Raw genomic sequence first — 17,729 nt, 5'->3', positions numbered from 1 at the left:
GACAAAATGAGTCTTAGCTCCAAGAACGGCTCGTTAGAGGTGATACTATTACTACTACTAAACAGTGTCGATAGATCAATCAAGGTCCTATACACAAAATGCATGTTTCGGTTGCACCACAAATATCCGCAGCACAATGCACAATTACATAGGGAGAAGAGGCTGCTCTGCTACACGTTGACGGTCACTGAGATTTGTATGCTCGGGATATGGTGAAAGTTACGTGGTACTACAGTAACAAGATGGTGCAATGTAGGCACTGGACGGGGGGCAGATCTGCTGACTGGAACCCAATAACAAAATTAGGAAATAAAAGCAAAATAAGCAACAAAAAATCAATCTATTGAAAATTCTAGAAATAGCCAGTTTCGGTCAAAAACACAGGCCAAATGATGGCTGATGCTTTAAAAACAATCATCACAAAAAAATATTATTCAAAATGTTCCAAAAAAATCTTAACTCACAAAATTTGATACGAAGACAGACTTATTGCATTCCTAGTAATCACGAAAAAAAAAGTAGAAAGCTCAGTAAAATAGCTAGAGTTTTTCTTTAAGATGGCGCGTGATAAAACTGCTCGGTTCTGGAGGTTTTGGTGACGTCTACAGGGTTGCCAAGGTGAACAATCCGGATAAAACAGTAAGTGACAGGAATCAGTGGGCATACTGTAATGGATTGTTGAAAATATCCTTCTTCTATGGGAATCCGCCATGAAGACTGAAATGGTGCTTGGAAATCGATTATTGCTTCGATTGAAGATCGAAGTAGTTGTTTTGATGAAATGTCACGAGCAGCAGGATCCTGATAGAAAAGGACATTTTGTTGATTTTGTTGATAGGGGAAAAACACAAAAGTTCAAGGTTGGTGAGACTTTCTAGAAAATGAATTTTTTTCTGGAAAAATATTTCAAAACACTTGAAAGATTGGATTTCTTGCAGTTTCTTGTCATGGGCCTTGTTGGACCGTCGCTAGAAGACATTAGGAAGAAAGATCTTATGAAAAATTATTCAAAATCAACAGCTATGCAATGCTGTATACAAACAATGACGGCATTGCGTGATTTACATGGAATCGGCTACCTGCACAGGCGAGACGGTCTACGAATCTAAAAACGCTATCGCCTACCACATAACATAGAACACTTCGTTCTCGCTCCACTTTTTCGTACTCTCAGAGAAAAAGCTCTCAGAACTGCCGTTTACACTGAAGTATGAATTTTTTCTTCTAAAACCTTGTCTTCTTTCAGGGACATAAAACCGCAAAACTATGCAATTGGCCTCGGTCCAAGAGAGTCGACCATATACATGCTAGATTTTGGAATCGCTAGAAAATTTACAGAAGGAGAGACAAAAACTGTGAAGTGAGCAAGCAGGATTTTTCTTTGCACAATTACCGAAGTGAATTCCATATTTCCCATTTTAGACTACCACGAATAAAAGTGCACTTTTTGGGAACTTTGAGGTTCGCTGCCAGAGCATGTCATAAACAAATCGAACAAGGGCGAAAAGACGATCTAGAATGTTGGCTTTACATGGTACGGAAAAAATGCTGAGATATTTCTGGAAAACTACTGAACGTTGTTGAAGCACGAAGAAGAAATTTAAGTTTACAACTGCATGTTAAGACATGCAAGGAACCGTTTCAGTGTTTCGACTTATTCGATGACGACAAGGGTTTGCCGTGGAAAAGATGTGAAAGAAATGAAATACTTCCAATGAAAGAACAATTTTTCAAATTGGAACGTATGTTGCATGCATAAAGTTCGCATAGATTCGCACTTTCTTCTGCGTCACTGGTCTATCCGTTCACACATATGTATTTAAGATAAGTCGTGCTATCGCATAGTTCCAGAAGATTTCAAACGACTCGTGGAGTATATTAATGGTTTAAAATATGCCGATGAGCCGGACTATGTGTAAGGGAGCGGATTTTTTGTGGTTACTTTGTAGAATTTATTATTAAACAAATGCTAATTAAGATATTTACGGAATTCGTTAGCAGCAATTTCAAAGGAGGAAAGAATTGATTTTTCAAAACCCCTCGACTGGGCCGGAATCACTACTAGAAAGAAGAAAGAGAAAGGAGCTAAAGATGAAGTACACAGTTCTCTATTCTTGGCGTATTCAATTTTGTTTGGCAGTGGGCGGAGTTTCTACGCACTAGCGCCGCGCAGAATGCCCCGCCCAAAGTCAAATGCGTGTAAGGTATCAAAATGGCCTCGCCGAATTCATCAATTTTTTAACAATGAACAAAAGAAACATATTTGATCTAATGCGAAGATCAGGAAAGCCCATGTATTCAGAGTGAAACTTCCGAAGATAATCGACAGGAGGAAACTGGTTCCGGTGAAAAAGACGATGAAAAATAGTGAGTTTATTTAGTTTTTGCAGACCATAAAAATAACCAATATACCATAAAAATGTGAAAATAACACAAGAAACTCAGGATTTCTTGAAAAAATAGCTATTATACATTCGCTAAAGAAAAAAAGTATTCCTATGCATATATATATATATATATAATAAGTATAACAGTTATATATATAATATATATATAATTGTTATACTTATTACATTTAATATTTACTTTTTAGCAAAAGCCAACGCTCCAAAAAAGTGAAGTCATAAAACCGCTATAGTTCTCTTAATGAAGAATGATTTTCCAAGAGTATGTACTACTGTCCCCTTTGACTTCTACAGGACACAAAGAACTTCGTTTCAGGACCACTTTTCCCCGTATATTCTTTGGCTAGTCAATCGTCCGGTGTATGTTGATGTGATATTGAAGAGGATGCATCTAAACGTGCTCACTTGAATAAATAATAATGTGTTCTTATTCTGTTTGAAACACGCCTTTGCATAGAATTGGGTGCCGCATTAATCTGCATTGGTGTAACATTCCTAAGCGATGCAACAAGCGAGACCTCTGGAAAAATCAGGGCCCATTGGGCTGCTTACCGCTAGTTGGTTGCGCGCAACGTCGAGTTGTAGTATAGTATAGTTGGGTCAAAACGACATAAAGCACGGACATTTGCGTGACCGTCTCCGCAGATCGCCATGGTTCCTGATTTGATTCCACCGCACCGCTTCGAGCGCAGGCGCTTGGTCAACTTCCCGTGCATCATGTCGTTTTGACCCTACTCTACCCTACTGTTCGTCGCGAATACTTTTAACTCAGAAGGTACCTAGATTACTGCGGTTTGGAGCGCAATTAGAAGAATATGGCTCCACGTATTACATTGGATACCTTAGTTCGCATTCCTAGAATTAGCTTTTAGTGGGACGAATCGTGATGCCACTTCGCCGGCTAGCACCTGTAAGTCGCTTCCTTGTGCCACAGCGGAACCTCTTCTCGACCGCGCTACGCCGCCATATTTATGAAATCGTACTGGTCTCAAAGTGCGTCTTTGAAGAAGACCAACTATACACAGTTACATAGAAGATGGGACATAAATTGAATCCCTTCAAATTAATATCTTCTCATAAGGAACTCTAGGAACAAAATAAACGAGATAATAAAAGGATAAAGCTTCTGGCGTTGATCAATCCGCTTGGGATGCGCCCCCCACGTTCACTTCAATTCAGAATCGTTTGAGGTTTACGAACGTGTATCTGGTCTATACGATGACTTGCAGTGGCTAGCCGATGTGTCAAGTCAGTGTTTTTATCCTCCCAGACAAGTCTGGTACCAATTTATCGATCCCGGAGAGATGAAAGGCTTGGTGAGCACTGGGGTGGATCCGAACCTCCGATCGATTGTGCAGTAAGCGGAACCTCTAACCGCTACACTACACCCGCCCAACGAGATAATACAAAGGAAAAAAGATACGGACACCTACACATCCACTAATGAAAGAAAAGAAAGAGAAAACATAGAAAGCAGGAAGAGAAGAGGTTTCGGTAGATTTCTAGTAACTTCACGATACCAAAAAAAATAAGAAAAAAAGAGACATTTCTACAGTGACTTGGAGAAAGAGGAATGAATGTGAGACCTGTTAAACATTCGTGCATTCGAAACCACGCAGTCGTTTGTTTGGATCGTTCTTCTGACTACCAGTCTTCGCAGCGTACTTTTCCATCAAACATTCCCATACCATTAGCAGTTCGCATTGGCGGAGTTGCTTGGCTACTATATGTCTCCGAGCGAGGGAAGTAGGGGGTAGGAGGTTATCGGGGTCACCGCAAATTTGCACACAAAATTGGCTATTCCGAGGTACTGATAGACAAGCATACACTATGTTTTTTTTTATAACCTACGCTAGTTTAGTACTGTATTCATTTAGTCTCAGATTAAACGATAGGGATGGCAAGGCGGCACCAAATCTACGCCCGTTTTGCGATTTTTCAGTGTATACTTATAGTAAGGTCAAAACGACATGAAGCACGCTGCGGTTGCTTAGGCGGTTGCGCTCGAAGCGGTGGAGTGAGCCGCAGCATTTAGAATCGAGGAAGGACCCACGCTAGCACTGCTCAGTTACAGTTCGCGACGATCCTACGTCGATTCCAATCGGCACCGCTCCGAGCGCAGGCGCTTACGCAACTGCATCATGCTTCATGTCGTTTTGACCCGACAACACACTTTGTATGCTCGATCCAGGCAAAACTTCACGTTGGGATCGGTTGTTTCAAAAAATCATCGTAGAATCATTCACGGAGACATATAACCCAACTAAAATTGAAGGCCCCAACACTGCATTCCGTGACCGCCTCTTTCCCCGTGAACCACACAGCCTCGTTATTCCTGTGTGTTACTTCTCCGCACAGAGAATAAACGAGATCAGTGCTCTGCTATTAGTGCAGCTGCGAACGACTGCAGCACTTTTCTGTTCTTCTTCCAATTCAGCCGCCTACTAACTCAAAAGTGATAGATACCCAGGTCGAAGCAGGTAAAAGGAATGAAGAGAGCCCAAGAACTGTGACATACTTCAAACCGTGTCAATGGTAGTTGTCATAATAGTGATTAAAACAATCTGAAACTCGCACTGTTACGTAAGCGGGGGCACTCGAAGCGGGGCAATGGATCGTATCAGTTAGAATCGAGGGGGAACCTTCGCTAGCACCTCTCATCGCTACAGTTCGCGACGGTCCCACCTCGATCCCACCCGCTAGCTCCGTCGCCCCGCTTTGAGCCGCCTACGCGAGTACCGTTCTTACTCACGAATTTCTAGTCGTTTCCCACTGCCTATATCCGTAACGTTCGCGAAGGAGTGCTCACCGACTTCTTCCCCTGCGAAACCGACAGACGGCGAGGCTGCTCTGCTCTAACAAGCCGCGTCGCGACGCAGCCGCCGAAGCAAAATCTGCTCCCTGCGATGGATTGGTGGTTTGTCAGACGCTCTGGTTCTCGTGCGCAGAAGCGTTGAGGTATCCTTTTCATTGTTGTCGGTCGTGGTTAACTTATCTGAGTCACACACGTGGGTAATTGATCAGTTTAGGTCTAAAGGTGGTCGCCATCTAGAAATTGTAGTTTTTATGCTGTAGCATAGCCAACTAGTATCAGAAGTCGTTCTTTTTTTCGCATATTTAAGTATGTTGTGACCGTTCTAGGAAGCTCGGACACTATTTGTGCTACCACGCGTTCATTGAGGTAGTTTTCTCTTTCTTACTTCAACAACAAGAGACCGATTTGAGAAGAGATTCATCGATTATTTTTGCTAGTAAAGCACTTTTGCTTGGTTTTATGGATTCATTTCATATGCATTATTCTTCCTCACTCCTCGACCTTGTGGATCTGATTGAATTTCTATTTGTCGTCAGCAGGAGCTGGGACGTGCACTCCTAGCGATGTGACGCTCCGGATTGATCGATAATGTCTTGGTGGAGGCGCGCCAAATTCTAATTATTTCAAAGTTTACTATGTATAGTATTAACGTTAGGAGTCGGTTCTTGTTCTCATTTTTATACGTTTCTTTTCTCGTTCACCGGTCATCGCCGTAAAGCTCCGCCAAAATTGTTTTCATTTCCCCGGGACGTATAGTAGGGTCAAAATGACATGAAGCATGGCTCAGTTCGTAAGCGGTTGTGCTCGAAGTGGCAGCATGGAGCGTAGCGCTTGTGATCGAGTTACTCGCTAATTATCGTTTTGACCCTACTATATACGCATATTTTACCATAACAATTAAATACGTGTATGCAGTCTTGGATTTTGGATACTGATCCACAGCGTTCCGTCGTGCAACCGAGCGATCTCTTATACGGACCAGCTTAGCTGTTTTTATTTTATTATTTACTAACCAGCTATTTTGTTTGAGTATCCTGCAACACTCAATCCGTAGGTCCGTACCAACGCCACACTCCATCTTCCCATTTCCTAGCAATGATGTTCAAATCTGACGCCATCAGACCTGTCTCGATTCGTTTCATTGCTTTTTTTGTGCAGGCACATTAACCTGGCGCCGTTGGACCTGTCTCATCTGTTTCATTGCTTTCTGAGGCCGCTCAGCTGCCCGATGTCGTGAGACCCGTCCCTTTGCTCTCAGACGTGAACGGTCTAATGTTATACCGTGGAACCCGTCTCGGGTAAAGTGTCGTTGGGGGAGGGGGCGTTCAATGGCGCCCTTATTTCTCGAAGTAGATAACCAAATCAGTCCCTAAGGCCTAAGCATTAGTCTCAGAGGATCTCTCAGAGGATGACATGTAAACGTAAGTTACTAAGAGAAAAAAGTTAGTTAGAGCTTCGGGAAATAAGGGCGCCACTGAGTGGCCGCCCAACGACACTTTACCCCCGTCTCACCTCGCCTCTTTGCTTTCTGGCGTCGACACACTATCCAAACGTCAAACGAAACCAACTCGCCGTTTTCTAATGCTTCCACACTGATTCGACGTCCTGGGATAAGTGCGAATCTAATTCGATGGTTATTATATTCGTGATCGGCTTAGGTTGATGCTTAAGTTTTTCCTCATGTTGGGAAAAAACACCCGCTGGTCGATGATTGAAGTTATTTGCATCTATTTGTTGCTATGGTTTAAATCAAACATCGAAAATGTGAACTTTAAATTTACTCACAATGTCAGTGCATAATAAATCACCCGCAATTTTTTTTATCTCTTATTTGGAAAAAAAAATCGTATAAAAGTTCTGCTATTCAGTTACTTCTAGCAAATGCTGATCACAAATATCAAACTATGACCATCAATCCAACAGGACCTTATCGATTAATCTGGAGAGTTCTCTTATACTGAATACATGTCTCATTTTATCCCAGAAGTTGAAGATAAATCATTCGAGCGACCATTGAGCTGTGAACGAAAATCCCAGAAACACGAGCCCTTATTAGGAAAAGAATATCGTGTAAATAGCGAACAAATACGGTGGTGGAAGATGACTAGAGGAGAATTACAGAATTCGCACCCGCGCGAAAGTCGAAATGAAAACTATGGAGGCTTTTGGCGTCACTCACGTTGTTGGGCACTCGCAAAATACAGCGGTGAATATTTCGAAACATACTACGTTTGGCGGGCTAAATGTGGATTTGTTTATTCTTTTCAATTATTACGACTTGCGTTTGCTACTCCTACATTTACACTTTCATTCTCTCTACCACTTTGACGTGAACAATTTCAAGAGTTGCATTTAGCTCCTTGTTGCGCTTGTATTTGTATTTCGACAAAGCAGCGGTATAGTGCGCGGATTGCTATCCCACTTTCGTGCGGGTGCGAATTCTATGCGCTTGTCTGACTAGATCCACGATAATCAGACTAGGAAACCATCTCTATCTTTCTGAACACCTAACATTTCTGCTATTCCCCTAAAACTAATTGAATCACTTTTTATTATTTTAATTGATTCGTTGTGATCGCTTAATCTTAACCTTATGGAACCGTTTTGAGTTCACCCGTTGACCTCTGGCTGGTCGTTAAGCGTGTAAAACTGCGAGGATATTCCAAATTCAAAATTATGGCTTTGGTCGGATCTGTTTGACGATGGCGTGCTGCGTACTAGCGAAATTCTCATTTAGAAGAGTGAAAACCAGCAATACTTTCAGACATTGTGCATTCTTCGTAAAGGCATCACCCCACGAATTTGGGGTGGTACGTGTTTCAGGTGTGTTATGCCTATCGAGGTCGTAGATTGTGGGAAGGAGGGTGATTCCGTTCATCTCTTCCTAATCGCCGTAAAGAAACGGCCTAGAAGGTGAGGCTTCGAGCGTTCCGAGGCGCTGTTGTCTACGAAGAGTTGTATTGAAGCGCGACGGTCTTGTGCACGCACCGCATCTTCAGGACCGTTTTTTTTTTACGGCGATTAGGAAGAGATAAACGGAATCACCCTCTCCCCCAAAATCTACAACCCCGTATAGGCTGAACCCACCTGGAACTCGTGCCACCCCAGATTCGTGGAGTAATGTCTTTAACGTGGCCCAAGTCTCAACATCAGCGGTTTTATCACCACGATTAAATGTAACAAGCAAAAAGTGTCGAAAATGCTCTGTTTTATCCTACCTATGCTCCATTCAATGAGATATATGTTAATGAATATACAGTGGTCAAAGTTGAAGTTTAAAAAAGGCAAGACACTAATCTCATGTAAAACGAGAAATTCTTATCAAATAGCATAGACAATTGTCGAAACCTTCTATTTCGACAAGTATTTTTGAAATTAAAAAAAACGTTAACGACCTTCCTCTCAAAGCAAAGTCGTCGAAAAAAGACAAATAATTCGTGGAAATTCATTTTTCCCAATATCACAGTTGTTAACGGTGCTGACTTTTCCAGATGGTTAAAAGACCTTGCCTTCTATGCTGTAAAAGCGTGGAGGAACGACTTCTTCGTCGAACCAAGCCAAACAGTCATCATACTGTCGTCTTACTTTCGTCACTCTTATTATTCAATGCAACCGACCTGAGCGATGCAAAGAGATGTTACGCTGCATGTATTAGACTACGACAACGTATTTGTGATCAGCACTACATTGACGCTGTAAGACTACGCATAGTCGGAGCCAAAATCCTCCAACCGAGTGACCATGACACGTTCGCCGCAGCGCACACAATTTCATTACTTCACACATACTCCCTTTCCCTCCACCCCAGCGCAATCGAGCGCACAGCGGCGGTTGAAGGATTCGGGCGCGCACTCTACTACCACTTTTCCGTGATGAATCCGAAACATTCTACCTTTAGGCTCAATTAATCGCATCGGAGATGGCTTGTGTGGGAATCAGTCTGACAACGTATGTGGATCCACGGCATGGTGTTGTGGTATCGTACTCTAATGAGAAAGATATTCCGCTTCATCTGCTCGACTCGATTGAAGAAAACGCTAGAAAATTAAGCGTGAGTTGTGCACAAATTCTTCGTCTTCTCGCAGCTCAAAGGTGCAGTAATTCGTAACGAAAGTTCAGTTGTTATTTTGTTCTATGGAGCTCTGTGCTGCAGAATATGAGTCACATTTAACATTAGATCGCGAATTAGAAGGACATTCAGTGTGTTCTATGATTATCAAAAGGAAAAAAAGCATAGCAAGTTTGTTAGATATACTCATCAATGCTCATTTTTGATTGTCAGCACATCCTCAGCACCATCTCGCGCATTTACTTTCTTTGATTTAAGACGTTTAGTTTCTGTGTTGTCCCAGTCGAACAGCATAACGGTTCTCCTGACAAACATAAGTATCGGCTCCTATATTTCTTTTCTCTGTAGAATCTTCAGCGCAGTTTTCAGGCAGAACTGGTGGTCACAACAAAAAAAGTGAGCGGATTCCTGAATTACTGTCTGTCTCGGTACCGAGTCGAAGTGCTCCGGGCGGCTGTTAGCACAGATCACCAACGAAAAGCTACGGTATCCAGTGATGAGGTCAGGATCGCCCAAAGTGGTAGTGATGATAAGAAGACAGTCAACTTGTTGTTTTCAACGTCACAAACTCCCGAAATGATCGCTGTGAGTTTCTCGCCTAAAATTCCGTACCTTTTCCAATCATGATCGCTTTCTAGGTGGGTCCTGATCGGTCTTCTAGCGATCCTCCTGTTTGCCCCGATGGAGATGAACTGGATGTAACAGATCCTGATTTGCTGAATAGCAATTTCATTGTAAAAGGAGATCGCCTCCTATCACTTTTCCGATTTTGTCCAGAGTGCGGGACAGAAATCAGCACTAGTAAAAGAAACGTAATGTTATCACAGGAAGGTCAAACACCTATTGTTCTATATATTTGTAGTAGTTGTCGAGGTAAACAATGCTGGTATGGTATATGATGTTGCTGTGAAATTCCTAGGGATAAATTTTTGCCTTCTTCTTTGGAAATTCCAGCAGTTATAGCCTTTACATTTCACTAAGGAAAGAACAGACGAACGTTTCTTCTGTTCAACCACCATTATATTAAAATGTATCTTGCTCTTACAATGATGATGGGTTTGGTCTCCTCGGGAATTCACTGACGACAGAGACTAACTAGGAAGTTATCTTAAAAGGAAGCGAAACCGTAGCAGGAATGGTTATCTAGTTATCAATTTAATGTTTGCAAACAAAATTAGAGCGCCCTTGTGACCTGAATTCCTTCAAGTGAATCCCAAGTTTGAGCACAAACAAATGTGGCTTTGAGATCTACTGGAACTAGGTGGTCTCGTAACGGGAACATCCAGTCGTGGATGTTCGTTGTCCCGAGTGGTCCTCTAGGCCTGACCGCTTCTGAGTTAAATCGTATCACGAAACTGACGATGTTGGGATCTTCGTGGGCAAATATGGGATTAGGGGTGTGGATCAGGAGTAATTGAATTGAGCGTGGCAACGCAACGCAACAATTCAACGTAATCGTCTTGAAAAAAAAAGTGCATAAGAACCGCTTGAGCTCCTGCGAGACAAATCAAAACGCGCCATCTTGTGCACGCTCTGGTTCCCTCAGCCCCTCTATTTGTTGGCTTCTCCTCAAAAGGCTTGCGAGGAGACCACATTGATTATTGACCGTTTGCTCGTAGTTGCAGCGCATGTAAGTGTGCCGCGTTATCACATACATCTAGGGGCACGAGACGTTCCCCCAGCCGTTTTTCAGGACGGTTGAAGGGAATTGAGCGAGGCTACGCCTACACTCGTAATCTGCACTCGTGGTGCGTTATTTGCTTACAGAGACCACAACATCGCCAATTCCGTGATACGCTGCTTTTACGATATCTGCGGAAGTCCAGAAGCGGTGCAGTTGGGCTGCGGTAACACGTTTACGAGGAAGAAGCAGCTTGTGAAATGGCGCAGAAGGTGGTTGTACAAAATGGCCGGATAACAACACTCGACCTGCAGTATCTGAGCTTTTCTGTATAATAAATGTTTCCAAGATACAGTTCGCATACTCTAATCTATAATATGAACTTGATATGCACCGAAAGTGCAAAAGAGAAAAACCATAGTAGAAAATGCTACTTTGTTGATTTCGTCGGTGGGAGAAACATAGCAACGATTGAGATTTACGGCACACTTTAGCTAACCTCTATCTGCTTTTCTCAGTTTTAAAGCATCGCAACGCACACTTCTTTTCTAGTTTGTGGGTGACAGTTGCTGTGTCGCTCTGAGACATTAGGAAAGAAAGAACACTTTTTGGGTAAAATATTCAAAATCAACAGTATGGAATATTGTTTATAAACAAAGATGTCATTGCGCGATTGACATCGAATAGAGTGAGGCAGTCTACGAATCTTAAAAGAATTCCTACTACCTACTGTATCACGGAGAGAACTTCGTTTCAAGACCACTTTCCGTATATCCTTTGGCAACTCTTTCATCTGATGTGTATGTTAATACGTCTACGAAGATGAATCTAAACACTCTCATTCGAGTAAATAATAATTTGTTCTTATTTTGTTCGGAACACTTTCCCGCCGTTAATTGGAGCGGTTAGCGCAGGGTGTTCGTTTAATCTGCGTGTTTCTAACTTTCAGGCCGATGCACCGACTGAGTTCTCCGGAAAAATGGAGTCCGATACATGTCCCACTTTTTTTGGTCTTCAAAATGTGTTCCACTATGGTTTCCCTATGAAAGCGGACGGTTGAACTACTGCTGGGACCACGTCCCCTTTCCTCGTGGACCAGCGCGCCGACCGGCACTCGAACAGGGGCGATACCTCCATCGACTTGCATCAAATCGCAACAATCGATCGATGCGGTTCCATACGGCGCCGTATTTATTCGGGACGATCACACCTGCTAGTGTGACGTTGCCGCCCAATCGATCAGAACATGACGCCGACCACCACCGCGTGACACGCGCGCGATATCAGCACCTCGCTTCTGTTCTTGCAAGGCTGCTTCACTTCGCTTTCTCAATGTTTTCGGTCGCAGTGGCCTTATCATAATCCTTTCCTTTTTATTCTAAACATTAGCAGTGACCAACGATTTCCACTCGTTGATCTAGTTGATTTTCTATCCGTCGTCAAGCGTTGGGACGTACACTCCTAACTGTGAGACACTGGGTTGATCGGCAATGTCTTGCTGGAAGCTGACTCTGGCTTTAAATTACGACCAGCTCAAAGTTTGTTGGTTATAGCCAGTCTTCTTTCTGCGCCCGTCAAGTGTTGGTCTTCGTTTCGTATTTTAATTTTTTGTCGCTCGCCACCGCCTGGGCCATCACTTCAAAGGGACTGCTAGGGGTCGTTTTCTTTTCCTATGTTATACAATACTTTTCGTCCATAATATTTCAATACTTGTGTGAGGTCGGATCGGGAATTTGTTCTAACTCCACCCAACTACGCCTACATCGAAGAATTCCATTCGTTTTCGCGCGAGAAAAGAGCGGTCTGTTCGAAACATCGGCGGAAACGTAAGATACGGAACTCCAGTCGATCCGCATCGGTTTCACTGTCTCGCTGTTTTCGTAGCGGCGGAGTGGGACTGTACTTTCTTCATATTTTTTGGTGTATTCTTAGGCTAAATTATATTGCTAGGAATACTTAGATGGATGGCTGGGAAAGAAACACTTCTAGATGTTTCGATCCGAATGCAAATAAAGAAAGAGTCTTCAGAAATTGAACACCTTCCTTAGCTCAGGTCAATTTCAATCAAGCAATCTCGCAACTATCGACTTAGCGTGAATAACTGTTTGTTTTATTGCGTACCAACCATGTTCTGGCGCCGGGCCACTAACCTTGCGGAGGTGGACCCGTCGCATATCGTTCCATTTCTCTCTGGCTCCGATCCACCAAACTGACGCTGTGCGACTAATCCCACTGCTTTCTGACGTCTGCGCGTCATTTCTTCCTAGTTGCCGTAAAAAAGAAGAAGCCCGAAAGAAAAAAAAAACGGCTTCGAGCGTTCCGGAGCGCTGTTTTCTACAACGGGTTCGATTGGAGCGCGCCAGCCGTGTGCACGCGCCGCACCTTTCGGGCCGTTGTTTAAGCTAATTAGCAAGAAATGAACGGAATCACCCACCTCTCCATAATCTACGATACCGTATACGAATACTCCACCTGAAATCCGTACCACCTCAGATTCGTGGGGTGACGCCTTTAAATCAACAATCCGTCTCATCTCGTCTCAAAATAGATCTAGTTGATGGACGGATCCAGTATTTCCGTGAGAAAAGTAGCATATGATCTGTACCCTGTCCGAGTTTGAAAAATTTGCTTGAAATGGTTGCATCCACTAAAATTTGTGTATGCTACATTGTCTCGTGTACTCAAATGTACAAGAGACAATGTAGCATACTCGTGTACTCAAATGTACATAGCTGAAGGGGACCAGTTCAATTTTTTTTTTTTTTTTGATTTTCGAGCCCTCTAGGACTACTGTTGAGGTTGATTCACATGCTAAGAACGAAAGTGGCATCCACTTAAAGGCATCACCTCACGAATCTGAGGTGATGCAGATTTCAGGTGGAGTATTCTTATAAGGGATAGTAGATTACGGAGAGGAGGGTGATTCCTTCCATTTCTTCCTAATTGCCGTAAAAAACGGCCCGGAAGATGCGGCACCGCCCAGTGCGGGTGCGCTCCTCGCGGCTCGAACTCCTTGTGGAAAATAGTGCGCGGCAACGCTGGAAGCCGTATCTTCCGGGCCGTTTTCTACGGCAATTAGGAAGAAATGAACGGAATCACCCTTCTCTCCACAACCTACGATCCTGTATACGAATACTCCACCGGAAATCCGTACCACTCCAGATTCGTGGGGTGATGGCTTTAACATATAAGCTAATGGACGGTTTTAGAAAAAAAAAATCGAAATCAGCCACATCTGCTTCTTGTGGTTAACCTGCCTACATAGGCCTTCTCAAATGGGAAGAAAAATTCTGCAATAAATTTATTTCACGGGCTTAAGTTTAGATTTAATTTTAAATTTTGTTCCTTCTTTTCATCAGTGTTATATTCGTACTTAGCATTCCAGATATAGAAATCCAAACAGCTAGGAATAATGGATAAAGGATAAAGTGTCTGACGTGACGTTAATCAATCCGCTTGGTATGCTTCAACTCAGAATCGTTTGAGGTTTACGAACGTGTATCTGGTCTATGTATACGATGACTTGCGGGGGCCAGCCGATGTGTCAAGTCAGTGTTTTTATCCTCCCAGACAAGTCTGGTAGCAATTTGTCGACCCCGGAGGGATGAAAGGCTTGGTAAGCACTAGGGGGGATTCGAACCTCTGATGGATCGTGTAGACAGTTGGACCTCTTACCAGTTGCGCTACTGCATCAGATTTTTTGTTTCATAATTGTATCGAGATCCTATTTTTCATTTTTGCTAAATTAGAAACCCAATATTCACATACGATCTCCTCTGCTTCTGCACGACTTTTTAAAATTATCACTAGAAAACCTCTGGTGGTCTATAAGGTTATTTGCAACATAGTTTAGAAATAAACGTCGAAATTATAAACGCTAACGTGACTCATCATACATATTAATGCCTAACACCTGGCTAAAGGTGGGTGTAGCGCAGTCAGTGAGAGGTCCGCTGTGGTCACACGGTCCATGGTTCGAGACCGCCCTAGTGCCAACCAAGCCCTTCATCCCTCCGGAGTCTATGAATTGGCACCAAATCTGTCTACAGGGATAAAACACTGACTTGATTATCGGCTAGCTCCCGCAAGCCATTGTGTAGACCAGCACGAGTTCGAGGACCTCAACGACCAGGAATTGCAGCAAACCGCGTGGGCGCGTCCCATGTGGGTTGACTGACGCCAGAGACTTTATCTTTAGACTTTACTTTAACTGCTGGCTTCGCATTTTGTACACCTTTGCAAAACAATCACATAGAAAGTTCTTCTATTCATTCGCTTCTAGAGAATTCCCATAAAAACTGACTACATTTATTAAATTGTGGTGCGAAGGTCATTGACCACCTACTCAACAGCATCCTATCGATTGATCTGGGAAGTAATCTCAAAAGGAGATGTCCCATTTCATTCCAAAATTTAAATGGAAAACTATCCCGGCCAATAATGAGCTGTGAACATTAGGAAAAGGGCCAAAAAGGTGGAACCCAATCGAAATCGAAAGAAAAAAAAACTCGTAAATAGCGAAGAAACGTAGTAAATGAAACCTCTCACTGATCAGATCCACGATGATGAGATTAACAAACTATCTCTAGCTTCCTCAACACGGAACATTCCTATCACTTCCTAAGGTTAAATGAATCACTTTTTATTACCTTAATTGATTCATTGTACCGCTTATTCTGAGCCTTATCGAACTCTGTTGGCCTGCACTCGTTGGCCTCTGGCTTCGGACGGTGATCACGACAGTGGCGCGGTGTATATTTGTTGCTGACATTATGCATCAGCGAGTACTACCCCTCACTCCAGCTGCGTTTTCGCATGGACTCAAAAATACCAATAACAGCAATCGCCACCACTCATGTTAATCCTGGCGTCCGCGACGCCAGGATTAACATGAGTTGCAACGCCACTAGTTTTGTGACATCGTCACATTCTCTTTGAGCAAACCTCTGCCGACAAAAATAGGTGACATTGAATACATGATGAGCGTATGTAATATTGTTAACTTTTTCAGATGGTTAAAAGATCTTGCCTCCTGTGTAGCAGGTACGTGGAGGAACGACTTCTTCGTCGGACCACGCCAAACAGTAACCATACAGTCGTCCTACTTTCGTCACTTTTATTATTCAATGCAACCGACCTGAACGATGCAAAGAGATGTTACGCTGCATGTATTAAAATACGGCAACGTCTCTGTGATCAGCACTACGTCGATGCTGTGAGACTACGTACAGTCGGAGTCAAAATCCCGCAACCGAGTGACCGCAATTTCGCGACTGCAATTTCTCTGCTTCACTCATACTCCCTTTTTTCACCCTAACGTGCGCCGGTTGAAGGATTTTGGCACTCGTACTACCCCTTTTCCAGGATGAATCCGAAACTTGGTTTCAGGCTCAATTAATCGCTTCGGAGATGGCTTGCGTGGGAATAAGGCTGACCACATATGTGGATCAACCGCGTGGTATTGTGGTATCGTACTCTAACGAGAAAGATATTCCACTTCATCTGCTCGACTCGATTGAGGAAAACGCTAAGAAATTGAATGTGAGTTGTCCATATGTAGATTCTTTGAGCTCGCTTCAAGGTAAGATATGAGAAGAGTACCGAAATTCTATTCAGAGCTACTTTACTTTGTTGAGCAGTTTTGTAGTTTTTCCGGTTGCACAATCGTTCTCTACTGTTGTTAAGTCAACGAAAAGTTGATAAGAAAGAAAAAACGGTTTAAGTTAGTTATAAATAGTCGCCGGCATTAATGTTCGACAAGACGATCGCAGCGCCTCACGCACTGCTTGTGCGTGACTTAAAGACATCACCTCACAAGTCTGAGGTGGTATGGATTTCGGGTGAAGAGTTCCTATACGGGATGGAAGACTATGGAGAGGGGGGTGATACCGTCCATTTCTTCCTAATTGCCGTAAAAAACGGCCCGGAAGAGCGGCACCGTCCAGTGCTAGTGCGCTCCTCGCGGCTCGAACTCCTGGAAAATAGTGCGCCGCAACGCTGGAAACCGTATCTTCCGGGCCGTTTTTTGAAAGAAATAGACGGAATCACCTTTCTCTCCGTAATCTACGACTCCGTATAGGCATAACCCACCTGAAACTCGCACCACCCCAGATTCGTGGGGTGATGCCTTTAAAGTCTCTGACTTTTGGCTTGTAGAGATAGAGTCCGCATGACGTTTGTCTAGATAAACTGTACCGGCGCCTATATCTATGCTCCACAATGTTCTATGCAAAGTTTTCAGGTAGAGTTGGTGGTCACGTCAAGAAAAGTGAGTGAATTCTTGAATTACTGTTTATCTCGGTACCGGGTTGCACCCAAGGAGGTTGTTAGCGCAGATCACCACCAAAAAGCTACATCATCCACCAGTGAGGCCAGCATAGTTGAGAATGGCAACGAGGATAAGAAGACAGTCGACTTGTTGTTTGCAGCGTCGGACTCTCCTGAAGTGATCATTGTGAGTCATCTACTCGGATTTCCGACGCTTTATCAATCATCGCTTTTCAGGTGGGTTCTGACCGGACTTCTAACAATCTTCCTGCCTGCTCTGATGGGGATGAACTGGATGCAACTGATCCTGATTTGGTGGATAAGGATTTCACCGTAAAAGGAAATCGCCTTTTATCACTTTTCCGATTTTGTCCAGAGTGCGGGACAGAAATCAGCACTAGCAAAAGAAATGTAATGTTATCACAAGAAGGTCAAACGCCTGTAGTTCACTACATTTGTAATAAATGTCAAGGTAAACAATGCTGGTACGGTATGTAATTTTGTTGCTGAGAATTCTACGAATAAACTACGTTCTTTTCTCTTCAAAATACC

The 17,729-nt window shown here is 43.2% G+C and overlaps 2 protein-coding genes across 4 annotated transcripts; both read left to right on the top strand.

Moving 5' to 3' along the window:
• Nucleotides 1–710: 710 nt before the first annotated feature.
• Nucleotides 711–2,627, top strand: RB195_001709 (uncharacterized protein; the record flags this gene model as incomplete). The annotated part of the gene is made up of 9 exons (XM_013448560.2): nt 711–860; nt 939–1,087; nt 1,247–1,360; nt 1,423–1,534; nt 1,646–1,742; nt 1,825–1,915; nt 1,979–2,096; nt 2,303–2,367; nt 2,594–2,627. 9 exons carry the CDS (start codon nt 711–713, stop codon nt 2,625–2,627), a joined length of 930 nt encoding a protein of 309 aa, XP_013304014.2.
• A 19-nt stretch (nt 2,628–2,646) lies between these two features.
• RB195_001708 (uncharacterized protein) lies at nt 2,647–17,675 on the top strand (the record flags this gene model as incomplete). Of its 3 annotated transcripts, XM_064198622.1 has the most annotated exons (12): nt 2,647–2,667; nt 2,722–2,765; nt 5,285–5,363; nt 8,712–8,915; nt 9,119–9,271; nt 9,659–9,874; nt 9,928–10,101; nt 15,922–16,125; nt 16,299–16,451; nt 17,152–17,364; nt 17,415–17,492; nt 17,554–17,592. In XM_064198622.1, the coding sequence occupies 12 exons, from the start codon at nt 2,647–2,649 to the stop codon at nt 17,590–17,592; spliced, it is 1,578 nt and encodes a 525-aa protein (XP_064054503.1). The 3 variants fall into 3 exon arrangements, with proteins under 3 accessions (XP_064054503.1, XP_013304013.1, XP_064054502.1); XM_013448559.2 differs by lacking the exons at nt 2,647–2,667; nt 2,722–2,765; nt 5,285–5,363; ... (3 more) ...; nt 17,415–17,492; nt 17,554–17,592 and having other exon boundaries at nt 9,928–10,188; XM_064198621.1 differs by lacking the exons at nt 2,647–2,667; nt 2,722–2,765; nt 5,285–5,363; ... (2 more) ...; nt 9,659–9,874; nt 9,928–10,101 and having other exon boundaries at nt 17,415–17,675.
• Between the last annotated feature and the right edge of the window lie 54 nt (nt 17,676–17,729).

Source organism: Necator americanus, chromosome IV (assembly GCF_031761385.1).
Source record: "Necator americanus strain Aroian chromosome IV, whole genome shotgun sequence".
Taxonomy (NCBI): Eukaryota; Metazoa; Nematoda; class Chromadorea; order Rhabditida; family Ancylostomatidae; genus Necator; species Necator americanus.
The sequence above is the reverse complement of the archived record's forward strand: the minus strand, read 5'-3'. Positions and strand labels throughout refer to the sequence as shown.